Source organism: Zootoca vivipara, chromosome 17 (assembly GCF_963506605.1).
Source record: "Zootoca vivipara chromosome 17, rZooViv1.1, whole genome shotgun sequence".
NCBI lineage: Eukaryota > Metazoa > Chordata > Lepidosauria > Squamata > Lacertidae > Zootoca > Zootoca vivipara.
In genome coordinates, this window is record NC_083292.1 from 27,139,413 (window position 1) to 27,163,424 (window position 24,012).

The window sequence follows — 24,012 nt, forward strand, 5'->3', positions numbered from 1 at the left end:
AGCTCCGCTGTGTGACGTTGGCACCCAGCTTCCTGCCAGCTTTGAATCCAGCCTGCCCCTCCACCTTTCCCCTCTAGATGGTGATCCCTGGAGATCCCGAGGAGATGGCGGAATTCCAGAGCCAGACGCTGGAGGCCTCCCAGTATGCCCTGGAGGTGACCTTCCCCACCATGCACATCTTCCTCCCCAGTAAGGACTTCTACGAGAGCATCTACAACAGGTCAGAGTCCCATGCGCCTGGGTGTTCAGGGGTTGGGGTTGGGGGGGCAGCAGGAGCCCCTGAGCAAATTGGGCATGTCCTCCTCGAATCTCTTCTGCATAAGGGGAAAGGACAGAGTCCCAGTACTCAGAAAGCCGAATTTGTCCTTTCCATCGGGGGAATGGGAGGAATCCGCCTTAGACCAGGTCAGGACATTCGTCCATCTAGACCAGTATTGTCTGCTCTGACTGGCAGCATCTCTCCAGGGTCTTTCATATTTCATGACTGCTACCTGCTCACTGTTGTTGGGGATGCTGCCAGGGACTTAGCCCGCTTGCAAGACATCTGCTCTGCCATTGAGCTTGTGGCTCTTCCCTTGGTTCGAAACAATACCTCCCGGGCATCTCTCTCTCTACCCTGCATGACCATGATTGACACCATTCTCTAACCTTCTGAACTAGCTGGTGGGTTCTGCAGTCCCTGATATTAGATGCATCCTGCAGGGGTAGGGAGCCTGTGGTCATGACAACAGAAATGTAGCTCTTGATATCTTAGTCTTCCATGAACGTACAAACCTCTTTTAAAGCCATCCGAGTTGGTGGTCTTCACTGCCTCATGTGGGAGGGAGTTCCACAGTTTAACTCAACTTATTCACATAGTGTGGAGTTTCTTCTTTATTATGACTATATTTATTAAATTTGTATACAGCCCTTCACCAAAAGATCTCGGGGCTACCCTGCTGAGTTGATTGGCATCCAAGGCCATCCAGTGAGCTTCTTGGCCAAGAGGGGATTGAGCCCTGACCTCACCCAGGTCTTTGTCCAGCACTCTAACCACTACACCACACTGTCATGGGACAGGCTGTTCATGCTGAACCTTCTTTTCCTCTTCTAGGATCAATAATGATCTCCTGATGTTCGAGTCCTGCAGCCCACCCCCCACCCCCTCTGAGCTTCTGGGGGGTGCTGGGTCCACAACAAGCCCCTTTGTTGGAGAAGCACCCGCAGACACCCGCTGGCAGGAGAACTTCAAGATGTGCAAGTCGGCCTTTAAGCTGGGTGAGGGAGGGCACCCCCATGTCGGAGGGTGGGGGGTGGGAGGGAAGGGAGGAGGGTCTTAGTACACACCAGTTCCTTCGAGAGGCAAGACTGGGTCTCGGCCATCACCATCTTGCAACTTGGCCAAGCATGCTTCATGGGTCTGCCTGGACTTGGCGGAGGGGTGGGCAGCAGGAAGCAGGCTCTATTCTGGGCAGTGCAGAGGTTTTTTGGGTCTGTAAAAATGCCTTCCCCGCCTTCCTCTTCCTGCTTTCCAGATTCAGACTCCGAAGAGGAGGATTCTCACTTCTACTCCGTGGATGAGGCAGCACAGCGGAAGAAGGGGGAACAGAGGAGCCCCTTTCCCCAGAGTTCTGTCTCTGTTGTGCTCTCTGTGGGGAAGGGGCGGGTCACAGCTCTGTGCGATGCCAAGGTAAAGGGGGGGGGTGGGAAGGGAAGAGAGGGAAGGTTACAGGCTGACCCTGTACATGTGACACTGAGATGGGGGAGGCATATTTAATTTATCTGATGCTAGTTTAATTATAAAGCATTCATAAACCATTCAGCGTTTTAATAATCCCTCAGCAGTATGGGAAGCTTTCAACCTTGTACTGTGGCTAAATTTATAATACTGTAATAATAATAATAATAATAATAATAATAATAATAATAATAAAATAAATAATAATAATAATAAATAATAATAATAATAATAATAATAATAATAATAGATAAAGGTAAAGGGACCCCTGACCATTAGGTCCAGTCGTGACTGACTCTGGGGTTGCGCGCTCATCTCGCATTATTGGCCGAGGGAGCCGGCGTATAGCTTCCAGGTCATGTGGCCAGCATGACAAAGCCGCTTCTGGCAAACCAGAGCAGCACATGGAAACGCCGTTTACCTTCCCGCTGTAGTGGTTCCTATTTATCTACTTGCATTTTTGACGTGCTTTCAAACTGCTAGGTTGGCAGGAGCTGGGACCAAGCAACGGGAGCTCACCCCCGTCACAGGGATTTGAACCGCCGACTTTCTGATCAGCAAGCCCTAGGCTCAGTGGTTTAACCATAGCGCCACCTGGGTTCCTTAATAATAATAATAATAATTTATTATTTATACCCCGCCCATCTGGCTGGGCTTCCCTAGCCACTCTGAGCGGCTTCCAACAGAAAAATATAATAAAATAATCGATTAAACATTAAAAGCCTCCTTAAACAGGGTTGCCTTCAGATGTCCTCTAAAAATCTGGTAGCTGTTTTTCTCTTTGACATCTGATGGGAGGGCGTTCCACAGGGAGGGGGCATTAAATCTTAGGTTTGGCATAGACCCTTTAGCTTGTTGGCACGGCTGTTGTGTGCTGCCTGCAAGTTAGGGCTTGCTTGAGCCACTAGGGCTTCCTGAGCTCTTGACCATGGTCCTTCGTCCTTTGGTCCTGGCCCATGGCTTCTGGTTACCAGCTCACCTGGGGCTCTTGCCAACCAGATTCCTGTAGGAAACGCTCAGGAAGGATTCGAGCACAAGAGCCCTCTCCCCTTCTGTGTCTTCCAGCAAGTGGAGTTCAGAAGCATTCCTGCCTCCAACCGCAGAGGTAGAGCTTGGCCATCGTGGCTCCATGAATTCGTCTGTTCCTCTAAAGTCACCCAAGGGACTGTCACTCCCATCTCTCTCTCTCTCTCTCTGGCTGTGCAGGGCGAGGGGGGCAAGAAGCTGGAGGGATCTCACGGCGAGCTGGTCCTGGACGTGGAAAGCGGCAGTCTCTTCAGTGTCTCGCGGTACAAGGGTCGCAAGGACCTCGGCTACTTCTGCATTGAGGCAGAGAAAGTTGCACTTTATCACAAGGGTAGGGCTGTGGCCCCTGGGCTGCGGAGGGGGAATAGGGGTGTGCCAGGGTCGGTGGGTACTTGTGGCTGGCTGTGCCCTGGCTGGGAGGGGTGGCGGCCACGTCAAATGGAGGTTAACCCCCTGTGATCCATCCCCGATAAGGCATAATTTCTCCTTGCCAAATAAGGAAGGATTCAGGACTCTGCAGGGGGAGCTGCTCTTTGGAGGAGAAGGTTATAAACCTCTAGGAAATGTTAACCCAGGATGTCCTCTCTTGTCCTTGCAGCTGTGGTGGAGGACTACCTCATGGCGGAGCATCTGGAAATCTCCAACTTTTTGCCTCCGGAGGGGCTCCACCCCACCATCTATGCCTCCCAGGAGGGCCCCATCACCTGGCCCTTGGGGAGCAAGAAGGACGGGCCCCTGAAGATGCTCTCCCTGGCTATCCAGATCAACCTGGATTTGGAGAAGAACATCAAGGTACATTGGATCCATCTTCCCCGCAGATCTGAAGGAGGGAAGGGGGGGCCCTTTGAGCTGTTGGTGGGACAATCTTTGGAACTTCCTCTTCCAAACCTGGGGGGAGATTTGTTTTCTTTTATTCCTGCCCCCATCCTTCAGGGCCAGCAGCTTGCAAGGTGATAGGTAGGACCACGCTGAGCCAATAAAGGCGGTCGAATCAGAGGAAATGGCTCTGCCTGGTGCCATTTATTCGTTAAATTGATAGGCCACGTCGTAGCATAAAGCCACCAAAGTGGTGTACGCAGCAAAAAACACAAGCTCCAAGAATCGATTCATTGAACTCTGAAACGCATGACCTCAAGCCACACAAGAGCCGTATTTTCATGAGCTGTTCTTTCACAGCTTGCGTAACTTTCAGATAGCACAGAGGCTGAGCCCATGGGTCCCAATTCTTGAACCCTACCCCACCACTGCCTAATATGGGTCTTCTCAGTGGGGGGCTCCCCCATTCATGGAATGCTGTCCCCAGGGAGGCATGCCTGGCACCGTCACTATGTTTTTAGGGCAAAAACATTCTCCTCCCAGGCTTTTGGATCTGCATTTTTGTGGGGTGGGGTTATATTATTTATTAAAATATTTATATGCAACCATATCTCTCATATATATGTGGTTTTGAAACAATAAAACCATGGGAAAGTAAAAAAAAACTTTTGAGTTGGATCCGCTAATATTTATTTGTATTACTGGTGTATTTTAGGTAGTTTTATTCTATTTCTGTTTTTTGCCCTTGGCCTTTTTGTTTTTGTTTTTGTTTTTAAAAAGTTGCTTTGAGTTTTCTCTTCTGAAAAACAACAGCTAATAAATATTAATAATAATTTAAACTGGGGGGGGGAGTGAGGTCGGGACATCCCAGATGAGCTGCTTCAGTAATTCCAACATTGCCCAGGTTGCTTTTTCATCCTCCTCCCGTACCTGGTCAGGGTGTTGTGCAATGGGCTCCTCCCACTGAGAAAAAATTGGAGGCAAAGTGTGCCTTTTAAGGTGGTGCGGCTGCATGTCTGAACGTGGCCTGAGACCCTCCCCCCCTTTCTTCCTCGTCCGTTTCAGGAGTTCCTGGTGACGCTGCGCCTCGAAGGGGCAACCATGCGGCATCACATGGCCCTGACCCACCAGAGCTGGTACACGCAGGTGAGGTCTGCCCCCCCCCGCCCACCCAAGGGCTGTCTACTCCAGGCATCCCCAAACTGTGGCCCTCCAGATGTTTTGGCCTACAACTCCCATGATCCCTAGCTAACAGGACCAGTGGTCAGGGATGATGGGATATGTAGTCCAAAACATCTGGAGGGCCGAAGTTTGGGGGTGCCTGGTCTAGTCTACGTAGAGAGCCGGGTCGTGCAGCGCGAGGGGTTCAGCACGATTCTTGGCCCAAAGCAGTTCCATACTTCGCGTGATGGGGAAGGGGGTGTCCTCTGGGTCTCTGCTGCCATAGCGGGCTGTCAGTGTCGACCGGTCTCATGCCAAGGGTGCGTGTCCCCGAAATCTGACTGTGCTCATCTGTCCCCTCAGTTGATTGACTTCCTGGATGTTCTGGATGACCCCATCCTGGGCTTTGCGCCCCCGACGGTCATCACAGTGCTGCACACCCACCTGTTCAGCTGTGCTGTGGATTACAGGTATTTATTGGGACACCGGAGGCTGCCTTCTCTGCCAGCTCAGACCATCGGTCCATTGAGCTCATTATGGCCAACACGGTGCCCCGGAAACCTTCCCTCGGTGCCCATGAAGCCTCAGAGCCCCCTACCCTGTCACTGCCTCCTTGGTCACGAGGGAGTAAGGATGACGAAGGTCTTCCCACCCCCACCCCCCCTTGAACAAGTACAGTGGTGCCTCGCTAGACGAATTTAATTCGTTCCACGGGTCTTTTCTTATAACGAAAAATTCATCTAGCGAATCCCGTAGGAATCCCGTAGGAATGCAATTAATGCCCATAGGAACGCATTAATTGAATTCCAATGCATTCCTATGGGAAGACGCGATTCGCTAGACGAATTTTTCGTAAAACGAATTCGTCTAGCGAGGCAACCTCCGCTCGAAAAATCCTTTCGTTAAGCGGAAATTTCGTTAAACGGCATTCGTTAAGCGAGGCACCACTGTACATAGAGCTGAAGGAGGAAGTGGGGAAGAGTGGCACTCTTTCCCACTTCCTCTTTCAGCTCTATGTGGGTTCTTCAAGGCTCAGATTAATTCTACTGGGTCCAAGTTTGTCCCAGATCCCTTGCAGAAGTATGTGCAGCATCTTTCTGTGACCAGAGGAGGCAGCCTCTTCCTGCTACCCACAGAGGTTCAGGTGACTTGGGGTGGGAGGACGGCAGTCGCTGTCCAACACCCCCGGTACACCCCTGAGTCCTGTCTTCTCCCCTGCAGGCCTCTCTACTTGCCAATCCGGGTCCTCATCACAGCCGAGACCTTCACCCTCTCTAGCAACATCATTGTGGACACGTCCGTCTTCCTCCTCCGGTGGGTCTCAACCTCCTACCCTGCTCCTTCCTCGAGTCCTTTCGCTTGCACAGAGTGGAGACCTTGAGGCCAGCTGGTTGCAGCCTATGTGACGCACTGGAAGGGGGGGGGGTCTAGGGCCAAGACAGCTGCTATGATTGCCCATACTTGGAACTTAATTACTTGCTCCCCACCCCCAAGAGCACAAGGTAGTTTGTCTGCTTCTCTCCACCCCCCCTGACCTATTTTATGAGGTCAGTTGGGGCAACAGACGGTGAGTGGCTCAAAGCCACCCAATCCCTTCTGCGGCTGCCTAGCAGTTTTTGAGCTGTTTAATTAAGACGCTGGTGGCGCTGTGGGTTAAACCACTGAGCCTAGGGCTTGCTGATCAGAAGGTCGGCGGTTCGAATCCCTGTGACGGGGTGAGCTCCCGTTGCTCAGTCCCAGCTCCTGCCAACCTAGCAGTTCGAAAGCACGTCAAAGTGCAAGTAGATAAATAGGGACCGCTACAGCGGGAAGGTAAACGGCGTTTCCGTGTGCTGCTCTGGTTTGCCAGAAGCGGCTTTGTCATGCTGGCCACATGACCTGGAAGCTGTACGCCGGCTCCCTCGGCCAATAATGTGAGATGAGTGCGCAACCCCAGAGTCGGTCACGACTGGACCTAATGGTCAGGGGTCCTTTTACCTTTACCTAATACACAACAACCCTGTGAGGTAGGATATATCCCACCCCTGTTCCAAGGGTTTCTCCTTCTATTGTATCCTCCTAACGAATCTGCGAGGGAGGTGAGGCTGGGAGACTGGCCCAAAGCCACCTAGTAAGTCGGGGATTTCACCCCTGGGTCCCCCCAGCCTTCAGCAGCATTTCTCACCACTGGGGATGATGGGAGTTAGTTATAGCCCCCACAACAGCATCTAGAGGGCCTTACCACCACCCCTGAGCGCTCAGAGATAGCTGTGGGCAAAGCCTCTTCCTTGGTTGGCGCAACTCGCTGGCAAAGTGGGAGTGGGCGCTGCAGATCAGGTGCCTTCCGCCTTTGGAACACCCCCCGTTTCTGCAGGCACAGCGTAAGCAGCTCTTGGCTCCTCTTGACCTGTTCCCCCCCCCCCAGGATGCTGCTAACCAGCTGCCCTGTTCTCCCCACAGGTTCATTTTGGACGACTCGGCCCTTTACCTCTCAAACAAATGCGACACAGAGATGGGCGACCTGAGGAGAGGTAACGTTGCCAGGCTTTGGCTCTCACCTACATAAGAACATGAAGGAGGGGAGCCTGCTGGATCAGGCCCAGGGCCATCTAGTTCAGCATCCTCACCTTTACCTGGAGAGGTGCCAGTGGTCAAATCTGGGACCTTCTGCAGGCAGAGCAGCTTCTCTGACGCTGGAAAGTAATGTTCCTCTCTCTATCTCCCGGTCTCAGATTATGTTTGCGTTGTGGATGTGGACCTTCTGGAGCTGGTGATCACCACGTTCAAGGGAGCCACGACAGGGAAGCTGGTGAGTTCCAAGAGGCCTTTATGGGGGACGCGAGGAGCCACCTTCCAAGGAGGGTTTGCGTCTCTAAAGTTGCTTGCTTTCTGTGGAACTCCCTTCCGTGGGGAGCAGAAGTCCTGACTCATCAGGGCTGGGAAAGGGGCTGATGGGAACAACGTCTTCCATCTCCTTTTGAGACGTGGGCAAAAATAACCTAAGACGAGCTTCCTGGATCAGGCCTCTTGTCATAGACTCATAGAGTTGGAAGGGACCCCCAAAGGTCATCCAGTCCAACCCCCTGCAATGCAGGGATCTTAGCTAAAGCATCCCTGACGGTTGGCCACCCAACCTCTGCTTAAAAAATTTGCAAGGAAGGAGAGTCCACCGCCTCCCCAGGGAGTCCGTTCCACTGTGGAACAGCTCTGACTGTCAGAAAGTTCTTCCAGATGTTTAGTAGGAAATCTCCTTCCTTGTAACTTGAAGCCCCTTGTTCGAGTTCTACCCTCCAGAGCATTGTTCTCTCAGTGGCTGCCCATATGCTTGTGGGAAAGCAAGCACAAGGATCCAAGCAGAAGCACCCTCTCCTCTCCTGTGGTATTATTCAGAAGCATTCCTGCCTCTAACCATGGAGCAAAACCACCCTGGCTAGTTGCCATCAGTGGCCTCGTCTTCCTTAACAATAGCTTCCTCCTCCATGAACATTTAATACACGTACCACATTTTATCATATTAGATGGCCAGGCAGAGCACAGCTGCTGTGGCCAGCAGCCATCGATAGCCCATGAATTTCTCCAATCCTCGTTTTAAACATGCAGACTGGTGGCCAGCAGGAAGACATCTGTCTGGGGCGATTTCTTTTCTTTCTTTCTTTAACACACACACACTCTCTCTCTCTCCTGCTTTGGTGCAGACCCGCCCTCTGTTTGAGCTCCGCTGCTCCAACAATGTGGTCCATGTGCACACCTGCGCAGATTCCTGTGCGGCCCTCGCCAACCTCATCCAGTACGTGGTGAACAATGGGGACTTGCACCCCCCGCCCCACCACGACAGCCCCACAGAAATCGCCGGCCAGAAGGTGCAGGTGAGTGCCAAGTGGGCGTGGGGGTGTGTGTGGGGCAGTTGAAATGGGGCCTGGGGTTGCTGCCACCTCCAACCGTAAGCTTATGTTTTTAGTTTTTATTTGGACCATTTATATACCGCTCGTAGTTAAACGAAAGCCTTTAAAGCAGTTTAGAAGATAGGTTAAAACATCTTAAATAAACAGCAAATGACAAAACGAAAAGGAGAGTATTTCTACGTTCCATAAAACTTAACTGTAAGGGTGACTCCCTACAGGGAGCCAGCCCCCACCATCCTGACGTCCACCTCGCCAAGCACAGGGAGCAGCAGTGGGTCTGAAGCAGCCAGGGGGGAGGGGGGAGACTCGGAGGGAGAGAGAAACCAGCGTGCGGAACAATGGGAAAGCTCGGGGCGGAGAGATGCGGGCAAGGGCTCAGGGATGCTGGAGAGCCTGCCACTACCCTGACAGGGAGGAGACAGAGGGCATTGCTCCTTCCGGCACAAGAGTTAAGTAGAGCACCGCGACGCAGGTCAAGGGGGAGGCGTTTTGGGGTGCCCCGACTACTTTGCTAGCGTAAGAACAGACGTACGCCATTGCCGGATTCTGATTCGGAATGAGAGGTCATGTTTTATAAGCTATCTCTGCGCTGTAAATACCTTGCACAATAAAAGTCTATAAAGACAAACTGGACTCAAGCGGAGTTACTCTAGAGTAGCCACGACGACCCTCTGACATTAACTAAATAGAGTATCCTCGTCAGTATCAGAAAAAAACATTGCCACATAAAAATCAGCTGCGAAAAAATGGACTAAATCCAAGCATCCCCTAAAAGTTCAGGAAGCAAAATAATTAAAAACGGAAATGAGCTAAAAAGTATAAATTTCACTTTTTAAAAAACCAACAAAACACCTGATTCACAATGAAGCAAAAGAAAATCAACTCATTCTTCCCCACCACCATACATCAACCAATCATCCCATTAAATGAATCAATCTAATAAAATGCCTAGCTCCCTATTCAGTAATTTGCACAACTTACAGCTAAAAATGCAGATGAAGCGGCTAGTGAGACTTGAAAGCAACCCCCCCCCTCAGTTTTTCAGAGTGATATTGGTACCCTTATTTTGACTCTGGCATATATTATAGAGTTAATTAAAAGCGCGAGCAGGATTTTGTTTTGAAACAGGCGGCCGCGGATGATAAAGGATTAAAGATTAATGATAAAATGTTACGTCGCGCAGCAGGAAAGGGAGGGAACGGAAGAAGGGTGGGAAGTCGACTTTGTATAAAATTGGAGGTCCACTGGAATTCAATTTGTTTAAAAGTTTTGAAACTTAATGCAAATTCATTGGTGAGCAGCCCCCCCTCAGATGGGCGCCCTGCTCTCGCCCTTGCTGCTTCCAGGGCGCTCACGCCCTCTTCTGTGCCCTGCTAGTTGTCTGAGAGCCCGGCGTCGCTGCCGTCGTGCCCGCCTGCTGAGACTGCAGCAATCAACCAGCAAGACCTCACAGACGCCCTCATTGACACGGAGCGCAGCCTCCAGGAACTGGCCGGAGAGATGGGTAAGGAGGAGCAAACAGGAGGGGGGAGGGTGCAGAAGGGGACGCTTGGATTTCCCTGGATGCTGCTGGGTAGCGATTCTTCACCAAGCATTGAGGCAAGATATGGCAGGGTGATGATCAGCTGGGACCAGGGGTGTGGAGCAACAGCTCTCTCCATCTTCCTAGCAAGCAAGCAGCAGGAGCAGCGTCACAGTTCCAGCCAGGCAAAAGCAGGCGAGGGGTTGGGTGGTGCAAGGTAGACAAGGGCCAAGTAGAGAGGCCAGGAGGCAGGGGGTTGGACTAGATGACCCTCAGGACCCTTCCAATGATTCTTCCTGTGATTCTATGATTCTGCCTTCAGGCCTGAGGTTCCCAGTCTGGTAGTAACAATTATTATCAGCAAATGAGCCTTTTTGAGGGTTTTTTTAAAAAATGAATTTTATTAGCAGTTGGAGAAGGATTTCTCCAACTGACAATGATTATCATCAAATATCTTTTTTTTATCAAAATGAAAACATTGATCTATATAAAAAGACAAGGAAAGAAGAAAAAAAGAGAATGAGAGAGAGAGAGTAGGAATAAAGTGGGAAAGGGAAGAAAAAACAGGAAATAATGAAAGAAAGAAAAAAGGAAAAAATAGTTGAGAAAATAAAGAACTTCCGGTTCTTCATCTGTCAGCTATGTATAAACTCATCCACTCTAATATAACCCCTGACAAAACCATCCACTCTAACATGCGACAAGTTTTCTTGTCTTGTGTCCTGAGAGAATGCTTCCCCTTGATCCCACCTCTAGCTGCGCCTTTTGCATCCTTCCTGCTGGTCCTCCCTGGCAGCGGAGGGTGGCTCAGAGCTGAATGGGACTTGCCCCGCTTAATATAACCTTTCCCCCTTTCCCAGGTGACTCCGGGCTCAGGCGGCAGCCGTCCCCGGTTTCTGTCTACCTGTTCCCTGGGGAGAACGGAGCCATGGGCAAGGCAGGAAAGACCCCGGCCCCACCACCTGCCCCCGTCGGGGAGGGGCTGGACTTCAGCCCTTCGGAGGACAGCGAGGGCGAGAGCGAAGCCACAGACGACTTCTGCATCCTGGATGCCCCAGGCACCGGAATCCCGGTAAGGACCGGCCCTTCTGCAAGCCTCAGGCCATCCGCTGTCTCTGGAGCCAAGTCTTTATTTCTGTGGATTTGGCAAAGCAAGGGCCCTTGCCGAACCACCTCTCTGAAGGCAGCGATAGCTTCCAGCTTGGATGGCTTTTAAGAGGCGCTATTGATGGCTTATTTTAAGAGGCGCTATCCGGGGCTGGATGCTCCTAAATACCAGTTTCTGGGAACTATGTGCTCTGATCCTGCCTCTATGTGCTCTGATCCTGCCTCCTCCTCTCTCCGCAGCCCCGAGACGGGGAGCCGGTGGTGACGAAGCTCTTGGAAGGCCCCGTTCGCATCCAGGAGGGGCACTTTTCCCGCCCCCTGGGGAGCACAGACCTCCTGAAGGCCCCCTCGCGCTTCCCGGTCCCCGAGAGCCGGGTGATGATGCGGGAGATCTCGGTGGTCTGGCATCTCTATGGCGGGAGGGACTTTGGGCTGGGGCGCTCTGCCTCGGGCCACGCCCACTCACCCAGGTGAGCCGCTCGCCCTCAGCTGCCTACCTGTTGCTCTGCCACCTGTTTTTTTAAAAAATTAATCCCCCCCGAAGGTCCTCCTGGTTCGCAAGGAGACCATCCTTAAAGCTTGAAGAGGATGTCCTGTTCGGGCTCCAGGGTAGGTCTTCTTGTGAGCCAGAGGGGCTTTGTGGAAGTCTCCTTGCCTAACAGCCGACATGCGGGGAAGTGCAGCAGCCGTCACTCCCTCCCTGCATGTCAGCGGTGCAAGGCCCGCTGCCCTTCTGGCTTGCGAGGAGACCCTCCCTAGAGCCCAAAGAGGACATCCTCTTTGGACTTTGGGGAGGGGTCTCCTTGCAAGACACTAGGACTCTCCAGGGTCTTCCCAATACACACAATTTCAGTTACACGCACAGAGGCCCCCTGTATAAATGGGGAGTTGCCTGTGCCAGTTTCTGGAAACCAGTTCTCAGTTCAGTTTTATTACAGCAAAAGCCAGCAATACAAAGTACCAAAATTTCAAACAAAAAATCAGCAATAACATCACCAGAAGCAGAACAGTTACACTAAAGGAATTTGCAATGTATTATTCAATAGAAGAGATTTACGTTTCTTAATAGCTAAAGTGCAGAATTTGGCCACATCATATGATACTAGACTTGAGGAATCTTCCAGAAGGAATTTTTGTAAGATTTCGGAGGAGAATTCCAAATAAGGGTATAATTGTAAGGGTATAAATTTTGATAAAAGGGGTAAAATAAGTCGAGCTCGTTCTTCACTATATAATTCACAAAATAAAAGGATGTGAGTGACAGATTCTACCTTATGAATTGGTACCCACATTAATTTGCCGTACAGCACAGCTGAGGGCATTGCCTCAAAACGGGCTCTAGAAAAGGCCCATTGATAGGCTTTGTTAGTGATGTTAGATAAGTAAGGGGCAGCTGCAAAATTAGGCCACGATTTTAGACATCTGCAATTCTGTTTCTGGAAACCAAAAGGAGGGAGAGTTTTCTTGTGCTTGCCGGTTTCCCGTTGATGCATCTAGTTGGCCATTTATGAGAACAGGATTCTGGACTGGGCCATTTGCCATCCGCCCAGCAGGCTTTTCTAGTCTGTTCTTATGGCTGGCGGGGCGGAGGAGCAAGTCTCATCCGTTGACTTTAACAAGCTCTCGCTCCCCATCTCCTTCTCCAGGACGAAGCCGTCTCTTTCCAGTGCCCGCTCGTCCCCGTCCCGATCCTCTGTCACCAACCGGCCCCAGAACACCTGGCGGGCTCAGGGGGGCACCAGCCGCATCCATGACCTGTTGATGGAGATCCAGCTGACAAAGGTGAGAGCTGGTGGCTCAGGATGGGGGCCTTACTCGCTGCTCAAGGGGCTCCTTCGCGTTTTAAATGGGTTCACCAGGCACCTTCATTATATATATATATTTAGGTGAAAGCGTTCCTCTTCAACCAGGCCTTTGGCTGATTAGACAGTCTTTTAAATGTGCCTGTAGGAAGGGGTGGGTTATTGTTCTGCTGTTTCGTTTTAATTACTTGCATGTTTCTTCTCCTGTATTTTATTCCGTGAACCACCCTGAGGTTTTAGGATGAAAATAAAATAAAATAAAAATTTCTCCAGAAAGGCCCTTGTGAGAACGGCTGTCCTTACAAGGCAGGGAATCGCTCTGTTGGTTGGTGGGTGGGATGCAAGAGATCTGAAAGGAAAGAGGTTTGGAAACACCGGGGCATCGGTGGGGGGGGGAGTGCTGGGCTAGGACTACAATATGTACCAAAAAACCCCACTTGGTGACCCTGGGTCATTCTTAGTCTCTTGGCCTGGCCTACCTCTTAGGGTTGTTTGTGAGAAGAAAAGTGGGGGGGGGCAGCATACACCACCCTGAGCTTCCTTTGAGGACAGGTGAATGAATCAAAACAGTGGGGGAAAGGAAAAGCCTCCCCTGGAAGGGTGCACACAAACAGGCAGAAGCTGGAAATTATCCGGAATAAGAAAATGAAACTAACATGCAAGTTGGAGAGGAGAACAAACGATTTAAAATTATTGCAACCTCACTTGTCGTTCCTTGATATAATTTTGTTTTATCTGTAACCAGGTGTTGGTAAAGGGGAATAGCTGAGGGATGAGGAATTTGCTTTTTTTAAAAAAAAAAAAGATGTCAATTACGGATAAATCTGTAAAATAAACAGCATGTAAAAGTGGATTCCAAAAAATTGGAATAAACCTGAGAGAGGGGGAAGCCGGTATTAATTTTAATTTGGTTTCAATGTGTTACAAATTTGAAAATGAATAAAAATTAATTGGCAAACAACAACAACAACAACAACAACAACAACAACAACAACAACAACAACAGTGTGTGTGTGGGGGAAGTGGGACAAAATGGTGACCTCACCTGCCCTCACCTCTCCCCTCCTCTCCAGGTGAGTTTCCAGCATGAAACTTACCCCAGCAGCAGCAGCGGCACATCTGAGAAACCCTCCGTGGAGTTGGAAGAGCAGCCCGTGGCCAGACAGGTCTTCATTGTCCAGGAGCTGGAGATCCGAGACCGCCTGGCCTCCTCTCAGATCAACAAGTTCCTCTACCTGTACAGCAGCGAGTGCATGCCACGCCGAGCCCACTCCAACATGGTACGGGGGGCAGCAGCAGCAGGAGGAGCTGAGAGCAGGTGGGGGGTTGTGGGTTGCGTTGCTGGTGAGCACCAAGGAGCAGACCTCTCCCCTGGCTCTTGGCTGTCTCCGTCTCTCCTTGGACTGGAAAAGTCTAGAAGATGATCCCCTTTCCTGTACGCTTATTTTTTGGGGGGGGGGGCCTTCAGTACTAGATTACTGCAGTGCGCTTGATGTGGGGACATCCCTTGCTCTCGATCCGGAAGCTGAAGTCAGTGCAGAATGCTGCAGCGCGGTTGCTGACAGGAATGAGGCCTTCTCAGCATATATATCACCCCTGGGCGGAGTGATCTTCCATTTGCCAGTTTGCTGCTGGACCCGGGTTCAAGGTGTTGCTATTAATATAGATAGAAAGCCCTTAACAACTTGGGACTATTTTGCTTGCAAGATGGGCTTAATGCCCTTTCGACCGCTTCGAGCTGCAGAACTAGCATTGCTTCAGGTGCCACATAATACCCCTTCTGCATTTGTAAGAAATTGATCTTTCGGTGTGGTACTTTGGAACTCCCTGCCTGTTGTTGTCATCAGGCAGGCACCTTCACAGTACTCCCGCTAAAGACATTTTGGATTAGACAACTCTGTCCGGATACGTAGAATGTTGACGTGTGCCTTAACCTGATTTTAGTTTATTTTTGATCCCTCTCCGAATGTTTTAATTATCTGTTTATCAGCAATTTCATTGTTCTTTTTGTAAACAGCTTTGAGGGTGTGTGTGTCCCCCCCCCCCTTACAACAACCAGCGGTATATAAATGTTGCGGAATAAATAAACCCGCCTGGATCTTGGAGGCCTGATGAGACTCTGGTAGTTCAGCCTGGCCTGGAGTCTGAGAGTGAAACAGTCTTGTGGGTAGGGGGATTTGGTGCTGCTGAAGCTCAGCCTCTGGAAAGCTCCACCGTCTTCTGTCACTGGAGGCCATCGCAAGACTGACCCCCCCCTCTTTCTTCACAGCTCACCATCAAAGCCCTGCATGTCTGCCCTGAGTCTGGTCTGGGGGGTCCTGAGTGCTGTCTTCGTGTCTCCTTGATGCCACTCAGGCTCAACATTGACCAGGTGAGGAGGGTGGGGTTGGGGTTAGGTGCTCTGTAGGGGACGGTGGGGGGGGCGCTTTGTTTGGGAGCACCCCTGCGCTCGGAGCTCCCTGCCCTCCCACAAGAGAAGGATATGCATAGCCAAAACGGCTGCCTGTGGCTGTGGCTCGGATGCCTGGCTTGGTCCTAGCATCATAGAATTTGTAGAGTTGGAAAGGGATCGTCTAGTCGAGCCGCTTGCAATGCAGGAATCTTTTGCCCAATGTGGGGCCCGAACCCACAGCCCCGAGATTAAAGGTCTCATGCTCCACCAACTGAGCTGTTTTGTTTTTTAAAACATGAATTTAGTAAGTTTTCAAACACAGCAGCATGCAAACAGTAAAGAAATAAGAAACTGTGACTGTGTGGAGCACATTATTGCAGTAGAATAAAACGAACAGATGCTTCAGGACAGACATTGTAATAAAATAGATTCTGCAAAGGGACCTTTTCGAAGCATCACATATCGATACGGCAGAGGCATGCATTGTTGGGGGGCCTAATAAAGTGTATAAACTGAAACCGTACAACATCAAAATGGTTTTGTTCTGTAACCCCCCTCAAATCCCTCTGGTGATGGGTAAAATGCTCAGACAAGGCCATGCACCACACCTCTAAAAGCACCCATCCCTAGAGGTGTCCAATGTCTGGTGACTTTGAGCGTAGTGGTTTCCTTTCGGGATGGGAGGGGTGGACCTGGCAAGACCAAGCAAGGTGGATTCCTCCTCTTCTCCCTCCCAGTTTGCCCAAACTGGAGATGTCTGCGCTGGAGCTTCCGAGGGTGATAATAGTAACTGCTAGATTTATTGTATGCCTGCTATGAAAATAGAAGTAGCACAGGATGGAAATACACAGGGATCAAAACAAATTTGGATTGCTGGTTCTAAATGTGTTTTGATGCATTTTAATTATTGTTAGTTTCTATTCCTTTGCATTTTTTATTATTATTCCCAAATGTTGTAAGCCACCTTGAATCCCAGGTTGAGAGAAAGGCGGGATAGAAATACTAAATTATAATCAATCAATATACTTTATTCGACCGATAGTCAGAAACAAAAAAACATTTCTCAATACAAAGATAAACATACAAAACTGAAGGCATCAGAGGGGTACATAAAAATATAAAAATATAAAACTGAAGGCATCAGAGGGATACATAAATGGGGTATGACCACGCTACTAAACCTCCTACAGATAACCCACATCAAGACATTCGATTATACGTTTCCGACACTTGAGCGCCAGGAAGAGGAATTTAGCCACTGAGAAGGTTATTTTCCCAGTGGGCTTGTTTAGCAAATATGCTGCCTGCCGTTCTCTTGGTCGGGAACTAAACTGAGATAAATACGGGTCTATAAGATATTGCCTTAAATCATTATAAAAGGGACAACTCAGTAGAATGTGTTCTGTGGATTCTACCTCACCCAAGGCACAATGGCACATTCTCTGACCGTATGGGACTCCTCCAAATCTTCCCCTCAAAACCGCCGAATCAAGGACATTCAGTCTAGCTGCAGTAATTAGTCTGCGGTATTCCACGTAGTGGATATCCGCCAGGTAACGGGCTGGTGCAGACCGATACACCTGCTCCCCTAAAAACATCCCAGATTTCACGCGGGCTATGTCCTCCTGTCTGGCGATATCCCCCAATCTGTGAGGGCGATCTGGCTGTGACATCTGTCACCCCATTGATCGCCAGGGTTGATACTAAATAATAATTATTATTATTGGTTCCTGCTTTCTCCTTGCTTTTGCTCCAGGATGCCTTGTTCTTCCTCAAGGACTTCTTCACCAGTGTGGCTGCCAGCATTAACCCCGTCGTGCCCTGCGAGGCTGGCTCGGAAGGTGAGTGTCTGGCTTCCCAGGAGGATCTTCCTTTCCCTGGAGGAGGAGGAAGGCTTCCCCAGTTCTGCACCACCCTCCTCACCATGGCTGCTTGTTGGCCATGCTTGTTGGGGGATGATGGGGGTTGTAGTTCAACAACATCTAGAGCAGGCATAGGCAACCTTGGCTCTCCAGATGTTTTGGAACTGCAACTCCCATGATCCCTGACCACTGGCCTTGTTAGCTAGGGATCATGGGAGTTGTAGTTCCAAAACGTCTGGAGAGCCAAGGTTGCCTATGCCTGATCTAGAGTGTCACAGGGATGGCAGAGGCTGCCTAGAGGAACCCCCAGAGTTGCCCCTCTTCTCTCTCTCTCTCATATTGCCCAATGCTGCTCTTCCACACCATAGGTCGCACAGAGTCCTTGGGGAAAGAGCCTGAGGGAGCGGAGGGGGAGATGACAGCCTCAATGGAGACCACGGCCAGCGAAAACAGCTCCTTGTCCAACGCCTCCTCTTCCTCCTCCGACCAGCCCATTTACTTCCGGTACAAGCGCTTGACGTGGGGAGCCTGAAAGGATGGGGCGTGTGGATGTTGGGGGCAGCAGGGGCAACCTGCAGTCTTAGTGCGGAATTCTATCAATTGCTATATTTGCATCCTACTTTTCCTCCAAGGAGCTCAAGGCAGCATTTATGGCTCCCCTGCTCCACATTTTCTTTCTGCCCCACAACAGCCCTGTGAGGTAGGTTAGGCTGAGAGGCAGTGACCCGTCCCAAGGTTCATGTGATCCCTGTGGGGATTTGAATCCTGGTCTCCCAGGTTGTGATCTGACACTAACCACTACGCCACACTTCCCCTGCAGAATTTATAATGTGTATGAGAAATGGGAGCTGCAAGAGTCATCGCCCAGCTTGTTGTAGGAGGGTGTGTGTTCTGTAGAAGGGAGGAGGAGGATGCTAGCCATCCCAGCTATGCCTGCCTCCACAGCTGGAGACAAACAAATGCTTCTAAATAACATTGGTTGGAAACCACAGGAGGGCAGAGGTCTTGCTTGAAGATTTCCCAGAGGCATCTGGTTGGCTCCGGTGAGAAAGGGATGATGGACCAGATGGGCTGTTGGCCTGATCCAGCAGGGTGGTCTTAGGTGCTTATGGAACCTCCAGGCCCAGGGGCAGTCTATCTAGCTTTCTAGGTTCTTAGATGTACACGGCCATTGTGAGAACAGGATGCTAGAGTAGATGGGCCACTGGAGTGGTAGCCGGCACTGCTGCCAGCATTTTCCCACCACAAGGGAAAAAGCATCTCCCCTTCTCCTTGGCTTCTCCCTCTTCAGAGAGTTCCGGTTCACGTCCGAAGTGCCCATCTGGCTGGACTACCAGGGAAAGCATGTGACCGTGGACCAAGTGGTGAGTAGCAGAGTCCGCAGGAGCCCCCCTCCCTCCCCAGGCCTGGGGAACTTTCTTGTCTGCTATGAGTGACCCCTTTGCAGAGCTGCTGCTCAGTCTCTCTCCACCTTCCAGACATTCATTCCAGCTGGTGTTGCTTTTGCGACAGGACAGCTCAAGGGGGCTGCGTTTTAGGGTCTTGGCATAGCGTCCCCACCAGGCTGCCTCTTTCTTCCCTCTAAAGCAGGCATCCCCAAACTTCGGCCCTCCAGATGTTTTGGACTACAATTCCCATCTTCCCCAACAACTGGACCTGTTAGCTAGGGATCATGGGAGTTGTAGGCCAAAACATCTGGAGGGCCGCAGTTTGGGGATGCCTGCTCTAAAGCCTGGCCCTTGTGCCCAGGAAAGGATGGGGGTGGGGAGAGAGATCAATCCAGGCTTTCCCAAACTCGGGTCTCCAGCTGTTTTTGGACTACAACTCCATCCTTAGCTAGTCAGGGATGATGGGAATTGTAGTCCAAAACATCTGGAGACCCAAAGGCCGAGGGTGGGGAAGGGGAGTGCCTGTCCGGAGGAGGCAGCGGGGTCGCTGAGTCAGTGTCCACCCTTCTTAGGAAGAACTTTCTGGTGGTTAAGAGTTCTTTGATAGTGGAGAGGACTCCCTTGGGAGGAGGTGGACTCTCCTTCACCTGAGGCTTTCAATTCCTGCACTGCAGAGGGTTGGCCTAGATGACCTGCAGGGTCCCTTCCCACTCTACAAAAATCCTCTCCATTTCTCCTTAGGGCACCTTTGCCGGCATCCTCATCGGCCTGGCGCAGCTCAACTGCTCTGAGCTCAAGCTTAAGAGGCTCTGCTGTCGACACGGGTGAGGAGCCACCTTTGGCCTTTTTACGTTGGCTGGGTGGGGTGTGTCAGTGGAGAGGAGGGCAAGGAGGGGCTCTAAACCCCCAGCATCTTGGTGGTGCGTAGTAAGAAGCCAGTACAGTATCTGAACGGAGGCAGCCCCATTTATCCATTGCCAAGCTGGGCTGAAAAGCCGCAGGTGCTTCCACATCCCGCTGCCTGAGACACTTCTGCCGGCAGCCCCTCCCCACGGCTTCACTTGCTTCACTGGCCTGGGGGGCCGGATCTGGTGGGCCTTGCCCTTTGGGGCCCCCCCTGACCTCCTGCTTCTCCGCCTCCTCAGGCTACTGGGCGTGGAGAAGGTGGTGAGCTACGCCCTGACCGAGTGGCTGACGGACATCCGCAAGAACCAGCTGCCGGGCATCCTGGGAGGCGTGGGGCCTATGCACTCCGTGGTGCAGCTCTGTAAGTCCGGCGGGAGGAGGAGATTGCCCGGGGATGTGTCGGGGGTTGGAAGGCTTCCTGCCTACCTACATATACAAACAGGAGGGTAGTTATGAGGAGGACTAGATGGAGCCTCCAGGCCCAGGCCCAGTCTACCTCTGAACGCCCAACTGCTGGGGAGAGCGAGCTGTTGCCTTCCCATCCCTGCATGTGGGTTTCCCATTGGGGAGGAGTGTGCACCCAGTTGGCCATGGTGGAAAGCAGCATGCTGGACCAGGTAAGTCCCCCTTTGGCCTGATCCAGCAGCACAGTTAATAGTAGTAGTAGTAGTAGTAGTAGTAGTAGTAGTAGGGACCCAGGTGGCGCTGTGGTTAAACCACTGAGCCTAGGGCTTGCTGATCAGAAGGTCGGCGGTTCGAATCCCTGTGACGGGGTGAGCTCCTGTTGCTCGGTCCCAGCTCCTGCCAACCTAGCAGTTCAAAAGCACGTCAAAATGCAAGTAGATAAATAGGAACCGCTACAGCGGGAAGGTAAACGGCGTTTCCATGTGCTGCTCTGGTTCGCCAGAAGCGGCTTTGTCATGCTGGCCACATGACCCGAAAGCTGTACGCCGGCTCCCTCGGCCAATAATGCGAGATGAGCGCGCAACCCCAGAGTCGGTCACGACTGGACCTAATGGTCAGGGGTCCCTTTACCTTTAGTAGTAGTAGTAGTAGTAATAATAATAATAATAATTCAATTTATCAAAAGATCTCAGGGAGATGTGCAACTTTAGAAACACATTACAAAACATCAATGGAAAAACATAGCAAAAAGCATACAGACAGAGACAGCTTAATAATAATCATCATCATAACAGTCCTCTCTCTCCACACTTTTACAGGCCATAGATTATTGAATAGCCATAGACCTGGGTAAAGAGGAATGGTTTTGCCTGACATGCAACCGTGCTTCCCTCTCTCTCTCTCTCTCTCTCTCTCTCTCCCTCCCAGTTCACGGCCTCCGTGACCTCTTCTGGCTGCCCATCGAGCAGTACCGCAAGGACGGGCGGATCATCCGGGGCCTGCAGCGTGGGGCAGCCTCCTTTGGCACTTCAACCGCGTCCGCAGCCCTCGAGCTCAGCAACCGCCTGGTGCAGGCCATCCAGGTTTGGGCTGTGTGGTCTGAGAGGGGCAAGGGTGGTCTGCAAGGGGGGGCAGCTGCCCTCGATCTTCTCCAGCCCTTAGCGATGAGGAGGGGATCGTAGAACTGTAGAGTTGGGAGGGTTTCCCAAGGGGCCATCTAGTCCAACCCCTTAAACCACAGCTCCATTTCACTGTCAAACAGCTCTTGCCTTCAGAAAGTTCCTCCGAAAGTTTAGTCGGAATCTCCTTCCTTGCCGTTAGAAGCGGTTAGCTCGGTTCCTACTCTCCAAAGCAGCCGAGAGCAAGCCTGCTTCATCTCCCATGCGACAGCCCTTCAGATGTTTGAAGGCATTGTGGAGGGAGGGCTAGTCCCCGCAAGGGCAACGGGGGTTTCTCAGAACCGCCTCTCCTTCCTGGTTTGCCATCCCTTCTCTCCCCCTTGCAGGCCACAGCGGAGACCGTCTACGACATCCTGTCCCCTACCGCCCCCCCAATGACCCGCACCCTCCTGGACAAGAAGCACACACGCAAGCTGAGGCGCGGCCAGCAACCTGCCGACCTGCGTGAAGGCGTGGCCAAGGCCTATGACACTGTGCGAGAGGTAAGGCCTAGAGCCATCCAGGTTGGGGGCCATCCCTGCCTCCTGTGGGAGTGAGTTTCATGGGTTAACTCTGCGCTGTGTGAAGAAGCACTTCCTTTTATCTGCCCTGAATCTTCCAAAATCCAGGGCTGGGCTGGCTCCCTTGAGCTGCTTTTGGGTTAGTTTCCTTGGGGCCTTTTCCCTTTCTGCACATGATGGGGTCCTTCTGGGCAAGCAAGTGCTCCCTCTGGTTTTCCAGCAGCCCCATTTTGGCTCCATCGCTTTCGGCACTCACTGTCTGAGTTCGCTATTAGCAGAATATCATTACTATTTGTTTACGCCACCCCCTATATATATATATATATATATATATATATATATATGTGTGTGTGTGTGTGTGTGTGTGTGTGTGTGTGTGTGTGTGTGTGTATATACAACAGAAGCTTACATAAAATTCAACTAGGAAAACATGTTGCCTTGTAAATTAATGATCTTTATATATTTGAAAAGGAATGATACTTCCAGCCAGGGTTTCCCCAACTTGGGTATCCAACAGTTTTTGGACTACAACTCCCATCATCCATAGCTAGCAGGCCAAGTGGGTCAGGGATGATGGGAACTGTAGTCCAATAACAGCCGGAGACCCAAGTTGGAGAAACCCTGATTACAGCCCTCTGGCAGACCCTGATGCATGCTCTCTCTCCCCATCCTTCTCTCCTCCTCCTCTACACCAGTGTGGTGTGGTGGTTAAAAGCGGTAGACTCATAATCTGGTGAACGGGGTTCGCTTCCCCGCTCCTCCACATGCAGCTGCTGGGTGACCTTGGGCTAGTCACACTTCTCTGAAGTCTCTCAGCCCCACTCACCTCACAGAGTGTTTGTTGTGGGGGAGGAAGGGAAAGGAGATCGTTAGCCGCTTTGAGACTCCTTCGGGTAGTGATAAAGCAGGATATCAAATCCAAACTACTCCTCCTCTTCTTCTTCTTCCTCCAGGGTGTCATCGACACAGCCCAGGCCATCTGCGACGTGGCAACCCGTGGCCACGAACAGAAAGGAATCACTGGGGCGGTGGGAGGCGTCCTGCGGCAGATCCCTCCCACTGTGGTCAAGCCCCTCATCGTGGCTTCGGAAGCCACCTCCAACCTCCTGGGCGGTATGCGCAACCAGATCAAGCCCGACGCCCGGAAGGAGGAGTCCCTGAAGTGGCGCTCAGAAGAGGCTCAGGACTGACCGGGCGCCGCCACTGCTGCCTTCCATTGACCCGGGCTCAAAAGCGGGGCTGTTCCTCTTTATCTACCCCGTTGAGGACATTGGCAGGGCCACAGAAAGGACGCAGCCTCCCGCTTTGCCAGCCTTGCCACCCGCAGAAGGACCACGTGGTGGGGAAGAGCTTCTGCTTGGCGGGATTGGCGCGCTCTCCAGCAGCACGCCTGGCATCACAAGGGTGGTGCCACCTCCTCTTGCCTCGCCCTTGTTTTTGTACTTGTCAGGAGTATAGCTTCTGCCATCCATTTGGTGCATGAGCTGCAGGCTGCAACTTGTCTCTCTTTCTCGGTCTCTCTCTGTCTCCCTCTCTCTCTGGGGTTATTGGGAGAGAAGGAAGGTTGGCTGAACATTAAAGGACGTGACTTGTTTTCAGCTCCTGCTTCTGTAGACATTGGGTAAGGGGGTGAAGTGTCCTTTTCTTGGCCCTGCTTTCCCCTGTCAGAAAGTGTTTTGATGTGCTGTACTGATCAGGGGCGCGACTCCTTTCAGATACAGAAGCAGCAAGAGACGCAGGCACCCATGTTTTTTTGGGGGGGGGGGCTGGTGTGTGTGTGTGTGGGGAGAACAACGCTGGCTGCCACAACCACACAATTCAGTTTCATTCTGACCAGCAGCGAAGCAAAAAGTTCTGCACAAGCTTTTTGGGCACCCCAGAACGTCTTTCCTTCAGCCTGGATGTTGCAAAAGCCAGAGATACTTCCACAATAAAGGAGGACTGGAGGGCTGAGCCCAGATTGCGTGCTGTGCTGGGGTGGGGGCAGGGGTGTCACAATAGGAGAGCGGGAGGGGGGCGCCCCGGGCTCCACTCTGTGGGGGGGCAGCACGGCGCTCCCTCGCTACTGTGGCAGCGGCGTGACCGCCATTGCGGAGGCCCCGATGTTTCTGGCCTTGCCCCTCGCTTCTTCCTGGTGAGGCAGAGGCAAGGGGCGGGTCAGAGAGCCGCTGACGCCCCGCCTCCACCTGAGTAGGAAGAAGACAAAGCGCGTGGCAAGCCTATCCTTGTCTTCTTCCTACTCAGGCGGAGCGGCGAGGGGCGTCAGCGGAGACGCCCCTCGCCGCTCTGCCTGAGTAGGAAGAAGCACACGTCACGCTACGAAGCGGGTTCCCGGCGGCGGTGCTCCAG

General features: G+C 51.7%; 1 protein-coding gene across 1 annotated transcript in view; it reads left to right on the top strand.

Moving 5' to 3' along the window:
- Nucleotides 1-23,261, top strand: part of ATG2A (autophagy related 2A) — a 41,141-nt gene extending 17,880 nt beyond the window's left edge. The window contains exons 18-42 of the mRNA XM_060269734.1: nucleotides 78-220; nucleotides 1,094-1,257; nucleotides 1,515-1,669; nucleotides 2,924-3,074; nucleotides 3,342-3,535; nucleotides 4,625-4,705; nucleotides 5,084-5,190; nucleotides 5,942-6,034; nucleotides 7,160-7,230; nucleotides 7,432-7,508; nucleotides 8,395-8,565; nucleotides 9,979-10,105; nucleotides 10,984-11,195; nucleotides 11,471-11,700; nucleotides 12,877-13,012; nucleotides 14,106-14,312; nucleotides 15,302-15,403; nucleotides 17,181-17,265; nucleotides 17,655-17,790; nucleotides 18,578-18,650; nucleotides 19,416-19,498; nucleotides 19,820-19,941; nucleotides 20,913-21,067; nucleotides 21,490-21,645; nucleotides 22,617-23,261. Of these exons, the coding sequence (XP_060125717.1) occupies nucleotides 78-220; nucleotides 1,094-1,257; nucleotides 1,515-1,669; nucleotides 2,924-3,074; nucleotides 3,342-3,535; nucleotides 4,625-4,705; nucleotides 5,084-5,190; nucleotides 5,942-6,034; nucleotides 7,160-7,230; nucleotides 7,432-7,508; nucleotides 8,395-8,565; nucleotides 9,979-10,105; nucleotides 10,984-11,195; nucleotides 11,471-11,700; nucleotides 12,877-13,012; nucleotides 14,106-14,312; nucleotides 15,302-15,403; nucleotides 17,181-17,265; nucleotides 17,655-17,790; nucleotides 18,578-18,650; nucleotides 19,416-19,498; nucleotides 19,820-19,941; nucleotides 20,913-21,067; nucleotides 21,490-21,645; nucleotides 22,617-22,853 (3,468 nt within the window). The 3' untranslated portion in view covers nucleotides 22,854-23,261. The remainder of the gene's footprint in view (nucleotides 1-77; nucleotides 221-1,093; nucleotides 1,258-1,514; nucleotides 1,670-2,923; nucleotides 3,075-3,341; nucleotides 3,536-4,624; nucleotides 4,706-5,083; nucleotides 5,191-5,941; nucleotides 6,035-7,159; nucleotides 7,231-7,431; nucleotides 7,509-8,394; nucleotides 8,566-9,978; nucleotides 10,106-10,983; nucleotides 11,196-11,470; nucleotides 11,701-12,876; nucleotides 13,013-14,105; nucleotides 14,313-15,301; nucleotides 15,404-17,180; nucleotides 17,266-17,654; nucleotides 17,791-18,577; nucleotides 18,651-19,415; nucleotides 19,499-19,819; nucleotides 19,942-20,912; nucleotides 21,068-21,489; nucleotides 21,646-22,616) is intronic.
- Nucleotides 23,262-24,012: the final 751 nt, after the last annotated feature.